Below are 18,359 nucleotides of genomic sequence, written 5' to 3' on the forward strand. Positions count from 1 at the left end.
AACTCCCCATTGCAGTTAGAACTGCAGAATCACTCCTGACTTTCCATCGTAGTCTGAAGACTTACCTCTTCACACTCCACCTCAGCCCTTAACACTTCACTCTCCCTGTAAGCCTTCACTCAGTGTTTCCACCATAACAGCTGACATTAGTGACTACAGAGTGGGCTGTGGCTGCTCCACTAACACAGTGGCATTTTTAATACCAAATTGTCAAACAATATGAGAAAGAGGCAAACAAAAACAAAATAAATAGCCGATCGACAAGCTCACAAACCCTCGCAGCGTTTTGAATGTATTTTCACAATATTTAATATCTGTGGGAGTCAAACTAAATGCCTCAACTCCTACAATTCCAAGTGCTTGTTGGGGGGTCTCCAGTTCAACTATGATTATTTTGGGGGTCGCAACCAAGAAAGGTTGAGAACCACTCGACTAACACACAAGCCTGCAGGAGAAGAGAGCGTGTCCCTTCCACATTGTGCACGATTGATGCTAGATGTTAGACTGACCTAGATATGACGACCATGCAGATATACTGTACCGGTAAGCTGGTCATTTGTTCTTGTGTTTTTTTTTTTTTCTTTTTTCGTTTTTTTTTACCACAATGTAAATGTTTTAACTTAGATGGCTTATTATTTACTGGGTTCATTGTTTACATGCTGTTTACATCCCATAGTTTCAATGTGCAGATAAAACTTTCTCATAGATTGTATAGACCTGTTTGACAGCACTGTCATCGTTGTTGTGTAGGATTCATGTTCATGTGTATTTTCAGACATTTAACATGACCTTTGGCTACTTGTATTATGGTTATGACATTGGTTTTTCCCTCTTCACCACATCTCTGTGACATGTTGTGAGCTTGTAGATCGGCTATTTTCTGTGAATGTTCCCACCAGCATAGGGATGCTATTGGGTTCAGGTGGTTAATGTAAAAACAAAACAAACTAAAAAAGTTCCTATCACACAAAGATATTGTGGACCCCTTAGCGTCCCGGACCCCCTGTTGAAGACCCATGGTTTAGCACTACACTGTGTCTACTGTATGTGACCCTAGTTTACTGACACACGACTACACTGTCTCTATGTGATCCTAGTTTACTGAGACACTACACTGTCTTTGCATTCTATGTGTGTGTATGTATGTGTTTTACCTTGCTTAATGTAAGTCGCTGTGGATGGAGGATTGTCTGCTAAATGCCTTCATTGTAATGTCACTGATGTAGGTTTTCATCTATTGTTTGATTGTGTTGTTATTTATCAGTGGTGTAGCGTTACGGCCCCAGTGCAGGCTATGTAGGACAGATGTCGTTTATAAGCGTACTCCTGGAAGGAGCTAAGCTCCAACCAGGGACGTGCTGGGTCCCTGATTCAGCCCGGGAAAAAGAGTTGGAGAGGCCCTCATTTATTTATTAATTTTTTAGTTATATTTCGTCGTTGTCGGGTGGAAACCTTATATGTCCAAAACCGTTTGTTTTGAATTTATCATTTTAAAAATGATTTAAACTAGTGAAAACAGCCGATCTACAAGCACACAACGCCTCGCACCGCGAGGCGTTGTGTGCTTGTAGATCTGCTGTTTTCACTACTTTTGCGAAAAAAATTATAAATTTGAAACTTGGAGATACAAGGTTTCTGCCCGACAGTGACGATTTACTTTGTTGGCCGCACAGCCCCCAAAATGGAATGAAGGCCGACATTTTATTTTTTTCCTAATGGCCGGCCTGGACCGGCAGGGAATGAACCGGCTGTTCGGGAGCTGTCCCGCTTTTCCCTATGGCCAGCACGTCCCTGGCTCCAACATCTGGCTCTGAAGCATGGCCTATATCTGACTTACACACCTACATCTGGCTTTACATCTTGGCACAAAGTGCTCAAAGTATGTTGTACACCCAGGGTCACATTGGCCAAGCTTTGCGGGACGCTTGATGAAATAAATTACCGTAACTCATGAATGGCACCGCTCACTTCACACTGTGTGCACGTGTGCACATGTGTGTGTGCAGCTCAAACTCTGCATGCACACTGCCAGTAGGCCAAGGAAGAACCTCTGCCCCAAATTGCGCATCATTTTGTTGTTATCAGACTCTTTAAAACAAAGTAAACCCATGGCTGTGAGCGTTCTATGGTATATGCTGTATAGCAAATGGCAGCAGGTCACTGATTATAAATGAATGTGAGTTATAACTTCTTTCAACACAGGCGTACTTTATAGTTGCAATCTGAATCACTCACAAAGGGCCGTTCTCCTCCCATTAAGATTTGAGGCCGATTAATTTAGACCTCCTAAATCAGGGGTTTCCAAACCTTTTTCAAAGGGGGCCACATTAGAAAATATTAAAACACCCAAGAGCTGACTATATCTCCTGACAAAATGTACTTTTGGTCGGACCATAACAAAGTCAATTTCTTAATTTGATTTAACTATCATCATCAATATTTAATATCAATGGTCTTTTGTCAGGTGTGTGCAGTGAACAAAACACAAATAACCAAAGTAACCAGACTCAGATTGAGACAACTGGGAACAAGGAATCCTGAGTAATTATACTATAAAATATTTGTGTTTGACAGTGCTTATAATACAATTCAGGAATGAAGCCGTAGGCATTATAAAATGTGTCCTCGGATGGATTATAGATATAACTGTATATGGCTATAGGTTCTACAATTATTCTACTGTTGAAATTAATTAATTGATTATTGCGACCGTCAGGTCGCACTTACTATCAAAATCTCCACAAACTGTGAGTCAGTCCGTCCGTCAGTCCGTCAGTCAGTCTGTCTGTCACACCTCACACGTCACACTATTGCCCTGCTCATATCTCCGCAACCGTTGCCCCGATCCATGCCAAATTTTGCACACATACTCCTTGGCTGCCAAATCACAACCTCCAATTCACACATGACCCTCTTCTAGCGCCACCCTGAGGCCGATTCTTGCAAAACACATTTTTGGACACAGCTCCTACAATTTTTGCCCTAAAATCACGCAAATCGGTACACAGTATGTCTACACTCATGTCATCAACATGGATCTGTCTCATATAGCGCCACCTTCAGGCCCATTTTTTAAAACACATTTTTGGACACTGCTCCTACAGATTTAGCTCTAAAATCACGCAAATCGGTACACAGTATGTCTACACTCATCTCATCAATATGGATGTCCCATATAGCCCCACCATCAGGCCGATTTTTTGAACCACATTTTTGGACACTGCTCCTACACATTTTGCCCAAAAATCACGCCTGATAAGCGACCTGACGGTCGCTTATCTCCCGATTAGGGAGTCTTACTGGTATATCACTGTGTGCATCCGTGCATCGGTTTGTGACCTACTGTATGACCTTTGTCTTTGACCTTCAGGGTGGATCCACTGTTGAGGGAGTTGATCAGGATCCTGATGCTCAGAACTCCACCTTCTCTACGAGACCACACCATGTTAGAGTGTTACCAGAGGGTAGGAATTTAACCCACACACCATGTTAGTGTTACCAGAGGGTAGGAATTTAACCCACACACCATACAAATAGTGTTACCAGAGGATATGAATTTAACTCACACACCATACAAATAGTGTTACCAGAGGGTATGAATTTAACTCACACACCATACAAATATATCCTAACACCACAAGAATTTACCCTAATATCAAAGGGCCATTCAGTACGGAACCCCCGAGGGGAATATTTTTTCGGGTGATGACATTTTTTGGGAAGGGTATGAAATCATTTTTATAGGATATGACTATTATTTGGGGGTGGGTATGAAGTCAAATTTTAGGGTATGAAGTCATAGTTTTAGGGAACGAAATTTTTTGGCGAGGGTACAAATTCATATTCGGGGGGGGGGGGGGGGGGGCTAAATGGTAACTTTTAGCCTCTGAAACTAACGCCTCTCTTCTCCGGTCTCTGTTATTTACAGTAACAAGTAACACGTTCCATTCACTGCAACATCAAAGACAACGACCTGTTTGATGCCTGTCATAGAGGGGAGGGGGAGGGGGAGGGGGGAATGTTTTGTGTACACAAGTCAAACACAACCCCTCCCACCAGATCTCTTGTGATTGGGAATTTCACATTTTAAATCCCCTCCACTTTGAAATCTCTTGTCAATGGGACAATGTCAGACTCGAGCTCCAGCGCAGAGTCTGAAATCAGGCTTGGTCCGTGGCCAAATACATGTCATTTTGGGTGTCCTTGAGTCTTCTTGGAGCGCATCCTGGCGCTGCCGCCCGCCCTCAGCGCGCAGATCAGACGCAGCGCGCGCCAGTCCGTCGCCCGCTTCTCTGACCAGGAGTTTGAGGCCTGCTTCCTGGCCGCCATGGAGCCTCTGATGGGGACGCTGGCACCATGAGAGAGGGACTGGGTCGGGGTGGGTGGGTGTGTGTGTGTGTGTGTGTGTGGGTGTGGGTGTGGGTGTGTGTGGTGTCAAAGGACATGTCTCACTTCTAGACACAGGATCTGACACGGATTCAATGTAGGGATGGGACGATAAGCGGTTTTATTGTTTATCGTGATAAAAAAAAACATTCACGATAATCGTATCGTGGAGATTTAATGTATGGCGAAATCTATCCTCCGTCATGCACTGGGATCAATTCACCTTTTATTTGCCGAGCTGCATTTAAACCCTCTATTGGTAAAACCTACTAATAATATACGTACTTGATACAGTCTTTTTTTCCACTGGCAAAAAATAGCCGATCTACAAGCTCACAACGGTGAGCTTGTAGATCCGTTGTTTTTTGGCAAATGTTCCGCCCTAGGATAATGGATGTTGGGGATATTTTGATTATCGTGATAATATCGTAAATCGTGATATGAAATGTTCATATGGTCCCATCCCTACTTCAGTGTATCCCTGATATCAAGCAGGCTCTATTAGCTCAATGGCATGGATGTCCAGCACATGTATGAGCAGGAACTCAGGGTAGAAGAGAGAAAGTTACAGTAGAAAGTGCAGCTTTAAAATGCACAGACTGCAACTGTTTGTAAATCCTGCTTGTAGTGAAAGTTTGTCCCATTTCGTTTCCTCCATTTCTCTGTTCCGTCAGTAGATGCTGCTCTTAATTTTTTACTGCGTTACTTTTTGGGTTGTTAATTTGTATTAATAAAAAGATAGGTTTAATGTGGACCAGCTACAGCAGGGGTGCCCACACTTTTTTGACTTGAGAGCTACTTTTAACATGACCAGGTCAACATGATCTACCTACCCCAACATGTTTTTTCTTTTTTACTTGACGGTAATTTGGAATAGTGGCACTGACGTTACATATAAAACAAACACGCTTGAAATGAGAAATACTTGAAATGAGAAATAGTGGGGGGCAAAAGACTTCTTCTCATTCTGTATCGGAAGTGATAGTTTTTCGGGTTCTTTGTAATGCTCTTGAAAACAAAGCATTGCATTTGTTCGCGTGGGTTTGACTACTTTAGATGCCATGAAGGGAACTGACAGGCAAGTCGCCTTAATTCAAGTGACGGATGCCAAAAAGAGGGGTTTTGTGATTTTAGTTAATACATATTTTTCTTTATATTTTAATTATATTTGTTTAGGGTCATGTCATGTGGTCTACCTGCACAGCCTTTGTGATCTACTGGTAGATCACAATCTACCTTTTGGGCAGCCCTGAGCAACAGGGACCAGAATGAAAGCAACGATCCCCCCAATTTATATAAGTATGCGATAAGGTCTTGCTGCGCGGTCATTATGGCTTATATGGACACGACGGGGTGATAATTCCCCGAGGCAGAGCCGAGGGGAATTATCAGCCCGAAGTGTCCGTATAAGCCATAATGACCAAGCAGCAAGACCTTATAGCGCTTATTACCCGGCTAATACATAAAATGAATAATTTGACTCAAAACTAAAAACAAAACAAAGTATTTCCTTGTGTACAGACGGCTGGAAGTGCGTCCCCCCGAGCGCAACACGGTCGCCTTGGAAAACAAGGAAGTGCTGGTCAAATAGAATCCATGTTCTGTTACTGCGTCGTCTATTTCTCGCCTCAAATGGTTTTTAAAACATTTTTCAGAGCAACGTTTAGTTGTAAATGACGCTGTGTGTTTGTTTACATGGCTGCCATGTTGGATACGGCACTAAATTCACGCAGCGCATCCTGACTGCAGCAGCTGTTCTGAGCCGTTGATTAGGCAGCGGTGAATTATAGAGCGGAGCGGTCATTATACGCTCATAATTCACCGCTGATTTCAGCGCTCGACCAATCAGAATCAAGCTCCCAAACGAGCCGGGTAATAAATTATTTTAAAGCCTGGAACCAAAGAAGCCATCCAGGATCCTGGTGAGTCATGACCATAAAACATGTCATTCTGTGTTAAAAAAATATTTGAGAACCGCAAAAAATTAAAAGGGTATTTATTAAATATAGTATATAATGTAATTAAATGTTCAGATATGTTTGGACACAGAATCATACGTTTTCACACAGGATCCTGGATAGCTTTGGTTCCAGACTTAAAATAATTGATATCAATATTTTCTGAAATAATTAATGGATTTTCTATGTGTGGCACCACAAAATGGCCACCACTGCTATATCCTATAGTCTAATTAAAAATGTGATTCAGTGATTTTGTTTTGAAGAATGTGTATAAAATATGTATGTGTGATACATGCAGTGTGAGTGATGCTGTAGAATGTTTACATGGACCAAAATGGAGGCTTTACTGTACATAGCTATACTGTAACCCACAATGTGACCATGTTGACTTTTATATTACTACTGATGATGAATGTAATAAATGGAAAACACTGTTGTTCCTCCTCAACCATCTGATGATTGTTCATGAAAAAAGACCATCCCAAAAGACCTTGTCATTTACAGCAGTGGTCCAGGGACCACCAGTGGTCCTTGACGGGGTTCCAGGTGGTACCCAGCTAAATGATGGAGGAACCAAATGGACCCTTATATGGAGACCCTTATATTCCCTATGGAGACACAAAGAGCCTGCTTTGTTCCCTATGGAGACACAAAGAGCCTGCTTTTTTAAGCGTTAGGTTTTTGGCCGGGAAGAAGAATATTCTTGTCAGATGATTTGTGGTTGGTCTGAAAGTCTCTTTCTAACTTATCTTTCTTCACCATCACTGCACAGCTGTTGCTGAATTTGACATGATCATTATCTTCTTTTGTCTCATGTTGTCTGTTCCTTAACTCATTCTGATGTCTTGTTTCATTCTGTGACAGATTAGAATAATTATCCAACTAGTACTAAACTGTTTTAATAGTTTGGTAGCAGCCTAGTAGTGCTACACATCTACTACTGTGTAGATGCAAATTTTATTCTATTTTGAAACACAGCTGTTCAGCCTTCAACTTTATTAGTCTGTAATGTAAACCGAGGTAACAGTCAGACATTAAGTATAAAAGGATAAAACAAAAACAACCCTGGAGACTTGTTTCCATCGTGGTCTTCTATGAGGTCATATACCTCATATGACCTCATGTACCCCATAGCAGTCTGTGGAATTTCCCCAACACAACAAAGTGATCCAACAGGTTTTATAAGCACCGTGTGGTTGCAGGGCGTGCACGCTACAGTCAACTGATTAAATTACACATATTGTCGCTGTCGGGCAGAAACCTTGTATCTTCATATATAAAAAAGTAATGAAAAGCTCACAGCTTGATTTACAATATACTGTACATATTTAACCAATGAAAATGATGAACAGCAGCTTGTGATTAAATAACTACTTTGGATCAAATGGAACACAGGTTATTTTTTTCTCTATTTCTTGAAAAGTCACAGTTTTGGACATACAAGGTTTTTCTACCTGACAGAGATGATGATACTACAAGCTCCAACAGGTTGCAGGGAACAAGGAAGAGGAACAAGGAAGAGGCAGGGTCTAACAAAACAAGAGACGGGGAAGAATAAATCACTCCGCCATTAACGTGGTTGTGAGTAACGTCGGTCGTGTTCTGAGTCGTTCGTTGGTATTGAATCTCTATTGATTGGTGATCAGTGATCGATGTTCAACATGAAGACTGGTCCCCTCACAGCGCTGTGGTTAGTGTGTGTGTTCCTGGCTGCTGAACACTTTCTGACATCAGGTTGGTGGATAAATAAACTTTATAACATTTATAACATTCATTCTGTCATCAGGTTGGTGGATAAATAAACTTTATAACATTCTGGGTCTGGGAGCCTGTTTCAGGAGCTTATGTTGGGCCCCCGCCCCTAGAGCCCCCTGGAAAGCCAGGTTTCATTCTCCAAGACGACATTTATGTTTGAATATTTGCATTGTTGTTTTGTATTGTAGCTTAAATGGTAAATGATGCATTTGTATAGTGCCTTTATCCAAGGCGCTTTACATACAGTAGATTGTGTATTGCATTCACCCATTCACATGCACACACATTCATACACACATGGCAGAGGAAACCATGCAAGGTACCAACCTGCTCACAGCAAGCAACTAGGACTCTTCGTCACTAACTCTGGGGGAGCCCGGATTCAAACTGGGAGCCCTCCGTGTTCTAATGACGGTTTCTCTACCCCTGAGCCAATGCCGCCCTGTCCTTGGGGCATTGTGCTCTCGAGCATGTTTTCATGTTGCACCATCCAAGTTGGCACGGTGCGCACTTGACACCAGTCTGCGTTACATGAGTCACTTTCTTTCAAAAATAATCAGGTGATTTGTTTAAAATGTAGATGAGCCTTGATCCTTAAGGTACATGTGTGTCACAGTCCACCTTTATTAACATCTTGCTATGTGCATCGACTCTGGTTTAAAAGTGTCTGTGGCATATTTGAACTCGTATCGATAACACATTGTTTTGACTGTTCCAATAACGCGCTATGACATCTCAACAACAGCCCGTCCTGTCTTCCGCTTGTCCAGGGCTGTATTAGCCATAGGGCCGGTGACTGACCGTCAGTCGGGGGCCCAAGGAGGGAGGGTCCCGTTTCAGTTGAAACGGTTGAAACATGGCCGCTGTTGCTACTGACAGTAGCGTAACCAGGAATTAGATTTATGGTACCGGTAGGCGAAATGCCTTGTTTTTCAGTCTGTATTTTTCTAAGCGAAGCGAGATCACACTTGGTTGTGGTTGGGGAGGCCTCTCTGCCTCCATGCTGGCTATATGCCACTGGCTAACATTTGTAACATGTAGGACACACCTTGATTCATGTCTAATTCATGCCTGTCACCCAGCGCCGCCGCTACTATGACGCGCCGTGAGTCAGGCATCACGTTGCCAAAAGGCACCAAAAAATTTGAGGGAAAAGAAAAAAGAAGAGCCAAACCGATCCATTTGATCTGGGGGCGGGGCCGCAGCACAGTCCACGACGCACTCGAGTCTGCACTCACTCACAGACAGACACTCATCCAGTGGAGATCCAATCTGCAGGGCTGTATTAACCATTGGGCCGGTGGGGCCGTTGCCAGGGGCCCTTGGGGGAATTGGCCCGAATGGTCATTGACAATTTACAGTTGGGGGGCACCCAACAGCCAGTCGCGAGTCAGGCACCAGAAGGTCTTGTGGCGGCCCTGCTGTCACCTGTAAGCTGCTTTGAAAACCAACTACCCTATCCACCTCTTTCCGCGGGAGTTTGCTGGAGGCGACTGGAGATTATTTGGACCACACTTCCGGTTTAACAGCAGACATATAAGCTCACGTCGCGTCGCAGATGCAGCCTGTTGTGAGCTTGTAAATCACACTCGGCTGCGGCGCTGGAAGCTCGGTACAGCGTCTACGCAATGCACTATGGGGCGTTGGAAACTCGTGGATAGTAGTAGTAAATAGTAGCCCGAGGGCAAATCCCCCCCGCGGGCACCAAATACCTGCTGGTGGTCTGACACCGTTTTGCATATCGACCGTCATTCATGCAAATAAGTGTTGCTAATGGCTGCCCGGTTCTTTTAAACACCAGGGGCTTCAAATACATTTTGCGAACTAATTGCCTGGCTACTAGTTGAAAATATATATGTTTTGTATGTATTTGTATTGTTATTTTTGGTTGCCAATGCCAACGGCACCTTCCTGCGACCCCACTTGACCCATAGTTTGAGAACCGCTGAGCTAGAGCGATCTGATTGGAACAGAGCCAAATGAGTTCATGGGAGAGGAATGTTAGGAATGACAGCCTGCTAACTTTAACTAAAACATCGTCTATCTATAGCTAACTTTACCAGCAAATCAGAGTGTTTTCACATACCAATACCCACCTCATAACACCTACTTTCCTACACCCCCATGAGCATCGTACATTATTATTATAAAATATGTTCTATTCAAACAGCAAACCCAGCCAGCATTGAAGGATTGGTTAACAAACAAACAAACAAACCACATGCTTTTGGTGTTATTTCCACATAAAGAATGATAAATAAAACTATCATGTACAGATCTGTCATTTAGAATTCATTGTCAGTTTTAGCTTGTCATTGTCAAGCTGAAACTAAAGGCTGTTTCAAAATGTTGTTAAACTGATCTTCTATTTATATTTAACAAATGTGTAAACCTTTGAAATAATGTCAACATGGTCACATTGTTCACTGTGTGTAGAAAGGGGGCTAACAGTTTATGTGTGGAGTCACATTGCCCTCTACTGGTAACAATGGTGTACTGCTGCTACTGTGTGCAGCAGCCTGCCCTGATGATCATTGTATTGACTTTAGTACTATTATGAATACTGCTACTGTACATAGTTTAACCTTGTAGACCAGCTATTGTCAAAACAGTTAGTGTAATGATCTCAGAACTGTTTTATTTATTTTTGAACAGTTTTTTCCTGGTTGTGAACTGAAATATGGCACACATTTTACCCATGCTTTATGCAGGGTTCAGTTTATGAGTTTTTGTTATCAGCAAGAACTTTAATGACTACTTTAACTAAACTTGATTGAAATAATCTTCTCTCCACAGCTCAACAAGATGTGATTTACATTCCACCACAAGGAGTCCAAGTCCTTCACCTGCTTCCAGATACCAGCTCTGTTACTGAACCCATCACTGGCATCCTGTGGAAACATGGACCCAATAAAGCAGCAGAATGGGATCTGGTTCTTGGTCCTATTGTGGATTACTACGGGACATTTAAAAAACACACAGAACTGGATAAAGAAACTGGACAGTTGGCCATCAACCATATGACCATAGAAGACATTGGAGAATACTCTGTGCACATCAACGGTCGACTGTTGAGCAAGACTTACACAGTTAAACAGATGAGTGAGTATGAACTGTGTCCTGTGAAGATCATGTGTCATCATGTGTCTATTATATATACAATGTTTACTGTCCACAGAAATGTTCATTTGAATTGAAGTTTTAGTTAATAGAGTGTGTGGGGGATTCAGAAAGAAAATGGGAAAAAAGAAAGAACAATGTGAAGATTATATTTTGTACAGTGAAGAGAATCGGTACTTTGTTCTATTCTACAAGCTGTAAAAGACCAGAACCTTTGTTGAGTTAAACTTGTCGGGAACAGGTGCATATGAAATGAACACGTATTGTGACTCATTGCAGTGTGACTATGGCTTTAACCATAACAGCACACATACATGTCAGCAGTGAATCACATTGTTTGACGCTGGTGGGTGTGTTGATCAAATGCAAGAGTTCAAAATGTGGATCTCTCTAGAACAGCGTTGTCCTGTCTGGCCCGCGTGATGATTTTGAGAAAAGTAAAAACACAACCTTAAATGATGCCACTAAACACTCAATGGTTCTATAGAAAATGGATTTAAATATATCTGCACCATAACCCTTATCTGAGGAAGATCATACAGCCAACATGTGTTTTATTTTAACTGCAGTCTGGAGACAACATCAGCAGTAAGTTGTCTTTATTCTGTTTCCTCAACAGAGAAAGTCCCAAAGCCAATGGTGGCCACCAAGGAACCTTGTGATTCTAACTCCACCAGCTGTGAAGTGGACTGTGTCTTGCGTGGGGACGTCACAGAGTCAGGGCCAGTCACCTATCTCTGGAAGAAAGATGAAGGGGAATGGATGGTGTCTGACTCTGGACCAAACTCTAATCGGCTGATTGTCACCAGGGATAAAGATGGGAAAGTTAAAACATTAACTTGTGAAGTGAAGAACGTGTTCAGCATGGAGCAGAGTGATCCTGATCGCAACCATCTTTATCATGAAGGTATGTAGTTTACTACATCATACACATTGAATCACTGTTACAGTCTTTATCATGAAGGTATGTAGTTTACTACACCATGTGAACACATTGAATCACTGTTACAGTCTTTATTTTTTTAAGGTATGTAATGTATATCCTGGTATAGTTTACTTCTGTACATCATGTGAAAATGTAATATTAATTATTAATTTGCATTGCAAATCATCCTTCTTTCTAAAATGATATACCGAGCTAAGTAACAGGTTTTAGGTTTAATTTTAGTGAAGCAGCTCTTATTCATTCTAACAGCTAGACCAGACATACAGTGCAACCAGTTGCTTTCTGAAAATATGTTACTTTCTTGAGTGTGTTTAAAATAATTTCCATTATTTAACCAATTTGTCAACAAAATGCAAAATGCAGAATTGAAGATCGATTAAACCCTTTTTTCTCCTCAGGACCTCCACCCAAACCTCAACCCACAGCAGCCATTGTGGGAGGCGTTATCTGTGCTCTCCTCCTTGCTCTCCTTGCAGTTGGTTTGTTGCTGGGGGTGATATTTCGTGGTAAGTTTCTCTACTGATTTTAACATCAGACATTGCACTTCAATATTATTTGCTGTACAGAATGTGTGATGTATGTGGTCATATCTATACATACTGGAATATGCCATATAGGATTATGTGGAATTCATGCACTCAATTGTTTGTTGCGACCGCCAGGTCCCCCTTGGGATAATAAAGGTATCTATCTATCTACTATCAAAATCTCCACTTCACGTTAGGGTTGGGATCCGGAACCGGTTCTTCGGGTACCCGGTTCCGAAATTGAGGAACCGGAGCCGGTTCTTTTGAGCGTTCATTTGGCCCAGCTGTGTACATTGCAAGTGACTGTGGTGACGTCTTGCTACATGTGTGAGCGAGGTGGATACGCCCACTCAGTCAGAGGCAGTCAGGCAGAGCAGACGCCTGCTGAACGACGATCAAAATGCTAGGCTAGCGTTAGTAGCGTCCTTCGAGACAGACAGAGCCAACGTTAGCGCAGCAGCAAAACTACTCACGAGTGTGGTCGCACTTTACAAGAGAGGGAAAAAAGCAGTAATGGCGACTGCACGAAATGCAGCGCAATCCTTTCGTGCAAATGTGCAGTCTCCTAAAATCTGTATCAGTGACTGGCTGACTGCAGCTGCTGCTTCACTTTCTTCAGTAGCCTAGCTAGCTGCTAACGGAGTAACCAGTAACCACGGCACAATGTCCATGTCCATTTCACTCGGCTTGTACTGCAGTTCATTCATGGTGTTCCATATGACGGACGCAACGTTTGTTTGAGGTTTTATGAATAACTAGAACTATAGCAACAGTCAGCAACTCACTCCTTTCAGCTTTCATGCTGGTAGCAGCTGGGATAATGACAACGAAAGACTACCCGATCTACAAGCTCACAGCACGTTGCGCGGCGCGTTGTGAGCTTGTAGATCGGCTATTCATTGTGCCGTTAAATAACCATGTATTTATTCTCCACTGCTTGAACATCCACACTTAACCATGTATTCCATCGTTATTGTGGTTAAGTTGAAATAGTAGTTATACAAGTTGCTGTAGTAATCAGGGAATCACTTTATAATAATGAAAGAAAAATATCTCTCTCTCTCTCTATATATATATATATATATATAGATATAGGCCTATATATACAACTTCCGGAACCGTTATAGGAACCGGTTCTACCTGGAACCGATATGGGGGAACCGAAAAAGAATCGGACTCGGTTCAAACCAAACGGATCCCAACCCTACTTCACGTCCGCTAATTCACAACATTTCGTTACCTATCGTCTTCAGTTCCTCCCTCCCATAGTTCCTCCATCCCATTCCATCCATGAAGGCAGGTCACAAAAAGTTGTAAGTTACACATTTGGTGTAACCTCAGCTGTGCCCATCCTATAGCAGTATTATAACACACAGTCTTGGCTGTGCCTTTCACACAGTGTGTTGGGGGAAATTGCTTCTTGCCCTTATGGCGTGTTACTTTGTTTATGTCTTATAACCTATCTTCTTAAAATGATGGTTTATGTAAATGGAGTCTAAAGTTTAATGTAGTTATTTTGTTGCTGTTGTTTGTTCGTCAAATGTATGTTTTTATTTTTAAAAGTATTGTTTTTATATTTGGAGGTAAACTAGCTATGCCTTTGAACACTAATGTTACTGTTTGTCATGTCATGTCATGTCATGTCATGTCATGTTGTCACTGTGTTTGAATTTAATCTCAGATCGTATCAGGAAGATGTTTTCATCACCTGAGTCTAAGCGTGAGCATGATCCTGAAGGTGAGTGAGTTTGAAAACTTTATTTAAGCAGTTTGTGATGTAACCTGGTCATAATAATTAATAATAATAATAAAAAAAATAAGGCTGGGACCCTCTTTATCGGTGTCGAAATTACAACAGTAACACAAAACACAACAACAATATGAAAAGAAAAAGAATACAGATAACAGAATATGTAAATGAATATAATAACATTTCATCACATGATTTATCATCAATTAAAACAAGTACAGTTTAGATTGACCTAAGTAGATACATCTTAAAGTGACCTACAGGAGAACAAGAGAGTTATACTTAAGTGAAGCCTGTAAGGAGTTCCAGGTCTGTGAGGCACAACACCTGAAAGCTGAATTTCCATCCCTAGTGGAGACATGTGGAATCTCAAGCATCAAACAGTCCTCAGAGTGTGTATGATAGATAATAGTTTTCCACTGCAAAAGAGAATTTAATTTCTCTTTTGAAAACTGATGTAGTAAATAAATCCATATCATGAACATCCAATCAACATTTTAATCACATGTTGCATGGCCTCCAAATTAATTAAAATGTTTACATTTAATAATAAAACAATAACAACTTAATTGGATTTATAAACACTTTGTGCATTGCATTTTAATTTTCACATTAATCTTCTACTTTGTTTTCAACAACCACACGCAATGCATAAGGAAAGCTCACACACCAGCGCGAATGAAGCTGGGTTTTAGATATGAAGCTGGGTTTTAGATATGAAGCTGGGTGATGGAGAAATGAATGAAGCTGTGTATTAATAGAGTCTATAGGGGACAAAAAAAATGAAAATGAAAACAAACAGGAAAAACAGAATAATCTTTTCACTGATTAAAAAATGCCCTACTTAACTTTTTGTATTGTCAGGTGATGTGCAATGCCATTGTAAAACTATTACTTTCACATTCTAGGACTGAATTAATTGTGTGTGTGTGTGTGTGTGTGTGTGTGTGTGTGTGTGTGTGTGTGTGTGTGTGTGTGTGTGTGTGTGTGTGTGTGTGTGTGTGTGCGCGAATGTGTGTGTGTGTGTGTCATAGAATATCCACTAAGAGTTTTTCCATCACCAGACAGTGATCCACCAGAACATGGTATGTACAGGATGTTTCTCTTTTGTTACAACTTGTATATTGTTTATTACCAGTAAGACGCCCTAAGGGCGAGGTCGCGCACATGGGTGCATGCACATGGGCGCGTGCACATGGGTGCTTTGGCATGTATACTCTAAGTGATGATTCAGTCTCCATGTATGGATATCCAGGGTTTGATGAGGTCAGTGTCGTGATCTTCATATATGGATACCCAGGTGATGATACAATGGGTACAAAATTGTGTCTATATTTTCCAAAACACATAAGTTAACACATTATGTTTGTTTGATGAAAAAAGAAAAGATAGGAAAAATCTACAAGCTCTCAATGTGTTGCACCATGACGTGTTGTGAGCTTGTTTATCAGCTATTTTTTGCTGTTTGAGAAATTGTATACGTTTAAGTGGTTAATAAGTACATAATGTAGATCAAATGTCAAACAAAATATTTTTACATAGCTCAGCGATGAGTTTTTGTTCATAATATGACAATATGACATAATATTTGTTTGTAATATGACAAATTATGTACAGCTTGACTGGTTAATCAATAATTTAGATAATGTGAGATCAAACTGCTTTTCCATAGCTCAGTGTCTACAGCAGCAGAAACATGATGTCCTTTTAACATTAGAATGGCCAAGACCTCTCATTGGAGGACCACATCTACCATAACATGCTCTGTTCTTTGGTCATTTAGAAACTCCTGATCCTGTGTGTCAACAACTCAAGTCTAAGCTGAAGGAGAAGTTTGAGTGTTTGTTGGAGTGGACAAAAGAAGGCCCAAAAACACTTCTGAATCAGATCTACACAGAGCTCTACATCACAGAGGGAGGCAGTGGAGATGTTAATAAAGAACATGAGATCAGACAGATTGAATCCAGGAAACCAGCTGGACTAGAAACAACAATCAAATTAGAACACATCTTTAAGCCTTTACCAGGACAAGATAAACCAATCAGAACAGTGATGACAAAGGGAGTGGCTGGTATTGGCAAAACAGTCTTAACTCATAAGTACGCTCTGGACTGGGCAGAAGACAAAGCCAATGACATTTTCCATTTTGTGTTTCCATTCACTTTCCGAGAGCTGAATTTGATGTTGAAAGAGAAGAAGAATTACAGCCTGGTGGAACTAATTCATCACCTTTTTGGTGAAATCAGGGAAGCAGGAATCTCCAGCTTCAACAGTTCCAAAGTTCTGTTCATCTTTGATGGTCTAGATGAGTTTCGGTCTTCTCTACGGTTCCAGGAAAATAACATCTGGAATGATGAAACGAAGCCAACATCAGTGGACGTGTTACTGGCAAACCTTATCAGTGGTCACCTGCTTCCCTCTGCTCGCATCTGGATAACCACACGACCTGCAGCAGCCTCCCAGATCCCTAGAGATTATTTTGACAGGGTGACAGAGGTTAGAGGGTTCACGGATCCCCAGAAGGATCAATACTTCATGAAGAGATTCAGTGATGATGAGAACCAGGCCAGAACAGTCACCTCACACATCAAGACATCACGAAGCCTCCACATCATGTGTCACATCCCAGTCTTCTGTTGGATCCTTGCTTCAGTTCTGGAGAACATGTTGAAAAAAGCAGGGAAAATATCACTGCCAAAAACACTGACCGAGATGTACCTCCATTTCATGGATGTTCAGTCTGAGCAGACCAATTTGAAGTATCATGACAAAGATAAGACACCGGCTGACTGGGATAAGGCCATTCTATCTCTGGGAAAACTGGCTTTTAAACAGCTGAGGAAAGGCAACCTGATCTTCTATGAAGCAGACCTGAAAGAGTGTGGCATTAATATCAGAGATGCAGCTGTGTACTCTGGAGTGTTCACTGCTATGTTTAAAAAGGTGAAGGGTGGGTGGGCCAAGGAAGAGGTGTTCTGCTTTGTTCATCTGAGTGTTCAGGAGTTTCTCGCGGCTCTTTATGTCTTTGTCCGATTCATCAAAGATGGTGAGAACCTACTGTCAACCTCCAAGTGGTCCAAGCTATTTAGAGGCAAATCTATGATCAAACACCTCTACCAGAGTGCTGTAGACATGGCCTCACAGAGTGAAGATGGACACTGGGACTTGTTCCTCCGTTTCCTGCTGGGCCTCTCGTTGGAGACCAAACAGAGTCTCTTACACAGATTATTGGTACAGACAGGAAGTAGATCACAAGCCAATCAGAAAAATGCCAAGTACACCAATGTTCCGAATGAGGAATCAGTCAAAGTCAATGAGAATCCACCTCCAGAGAGCATCATTCTGTTGGGAGAGACAGGAAGTAGCGATCAGACCAATCAGGAAACAGTCGAGTACATCAAGAAGAAGATCAGGGAGAATCCCTCTCTAGAGAGAAGCATCAATCTGTTCCACTGTCTGAATGAGCTCAATGATCACTCTCTAGAAGAGGAGATCCAACAGTCCCTAAGTTCAGGAAGTCTCTCCACACGGAATCTCTCTTCTGCTCAGTGGTCAACTATAGCTGCCATGTTGCTGTCATCAGGAAAGGATCTGGATGTGTTTGACCTGAAGAAATACCAAACTTCAGAGAAGGCTCTCCTGGGGCTGCTGCCACTGGTCAAGGCCTCTAATAGAGCTGTGTAAGTGCACTGATAACTGGATACATTTAATATATTATATCATTGTTCTATTATAGGAAAGAGAATTCAAGCATTAAACCGTTTCAGCATTCCTCATATGACAAATAGTGAAAATAGCAGATCTACAGCTCACAGCATGTGATGTGAGCTTGTAGATATGCTATGTTTGCTATTGTTGAAAATAAGTCAGTCAATCTAAGAGAAAAAATACCCCCAAAAATTGATACAAAAGGT

General features: G+C 41.6%; 1 protein-coding gene across 1 annotated transcript; it reads left to right on the plus strand.

The window, feature by feature from the left end:
* Positions 1-8,414: 8,414 nt before the first annotated feature.
* LOC308280782 (protein NLRC3-like) lies at positions 8,415-18,129 on the plus strand (the record flags this gene model as incomplete). Its single annotated transcript, XM_080755099.1, has 7 exons — positions 8,415-8,421; positions 10,899-11,204; positions 11,842-12,129; positions 12,567-12,674; positions 14,377-14,433; positions 16,229-17,689; positions 17,804-18,129. The coding sequence occupies 7 exons, from the start codon at positions 8,415-8,417 to the stop codon at positions 18,127-18,129; spliced, it is 2,553 nt and encodes an 850-aa protein (XP_080611225.1).
* Between the last annotated feature and the right edge of the window lie 230 nt (positions 18,130-18,359).

The sequence above is a fragment of the Nannobrachium achirus genome (assembly GCF_963921795.1).
Source record: "Nannobrachium achirus genome assembly, contig: SCAFFOLD_277, whole genome shotgun sequence".
NCBI lineage: Eukaryota > Metazoa > Chordata > Actinopteri > Myctophiformes > Myctophidae > Nannobrachium > Nannobrachium achirus.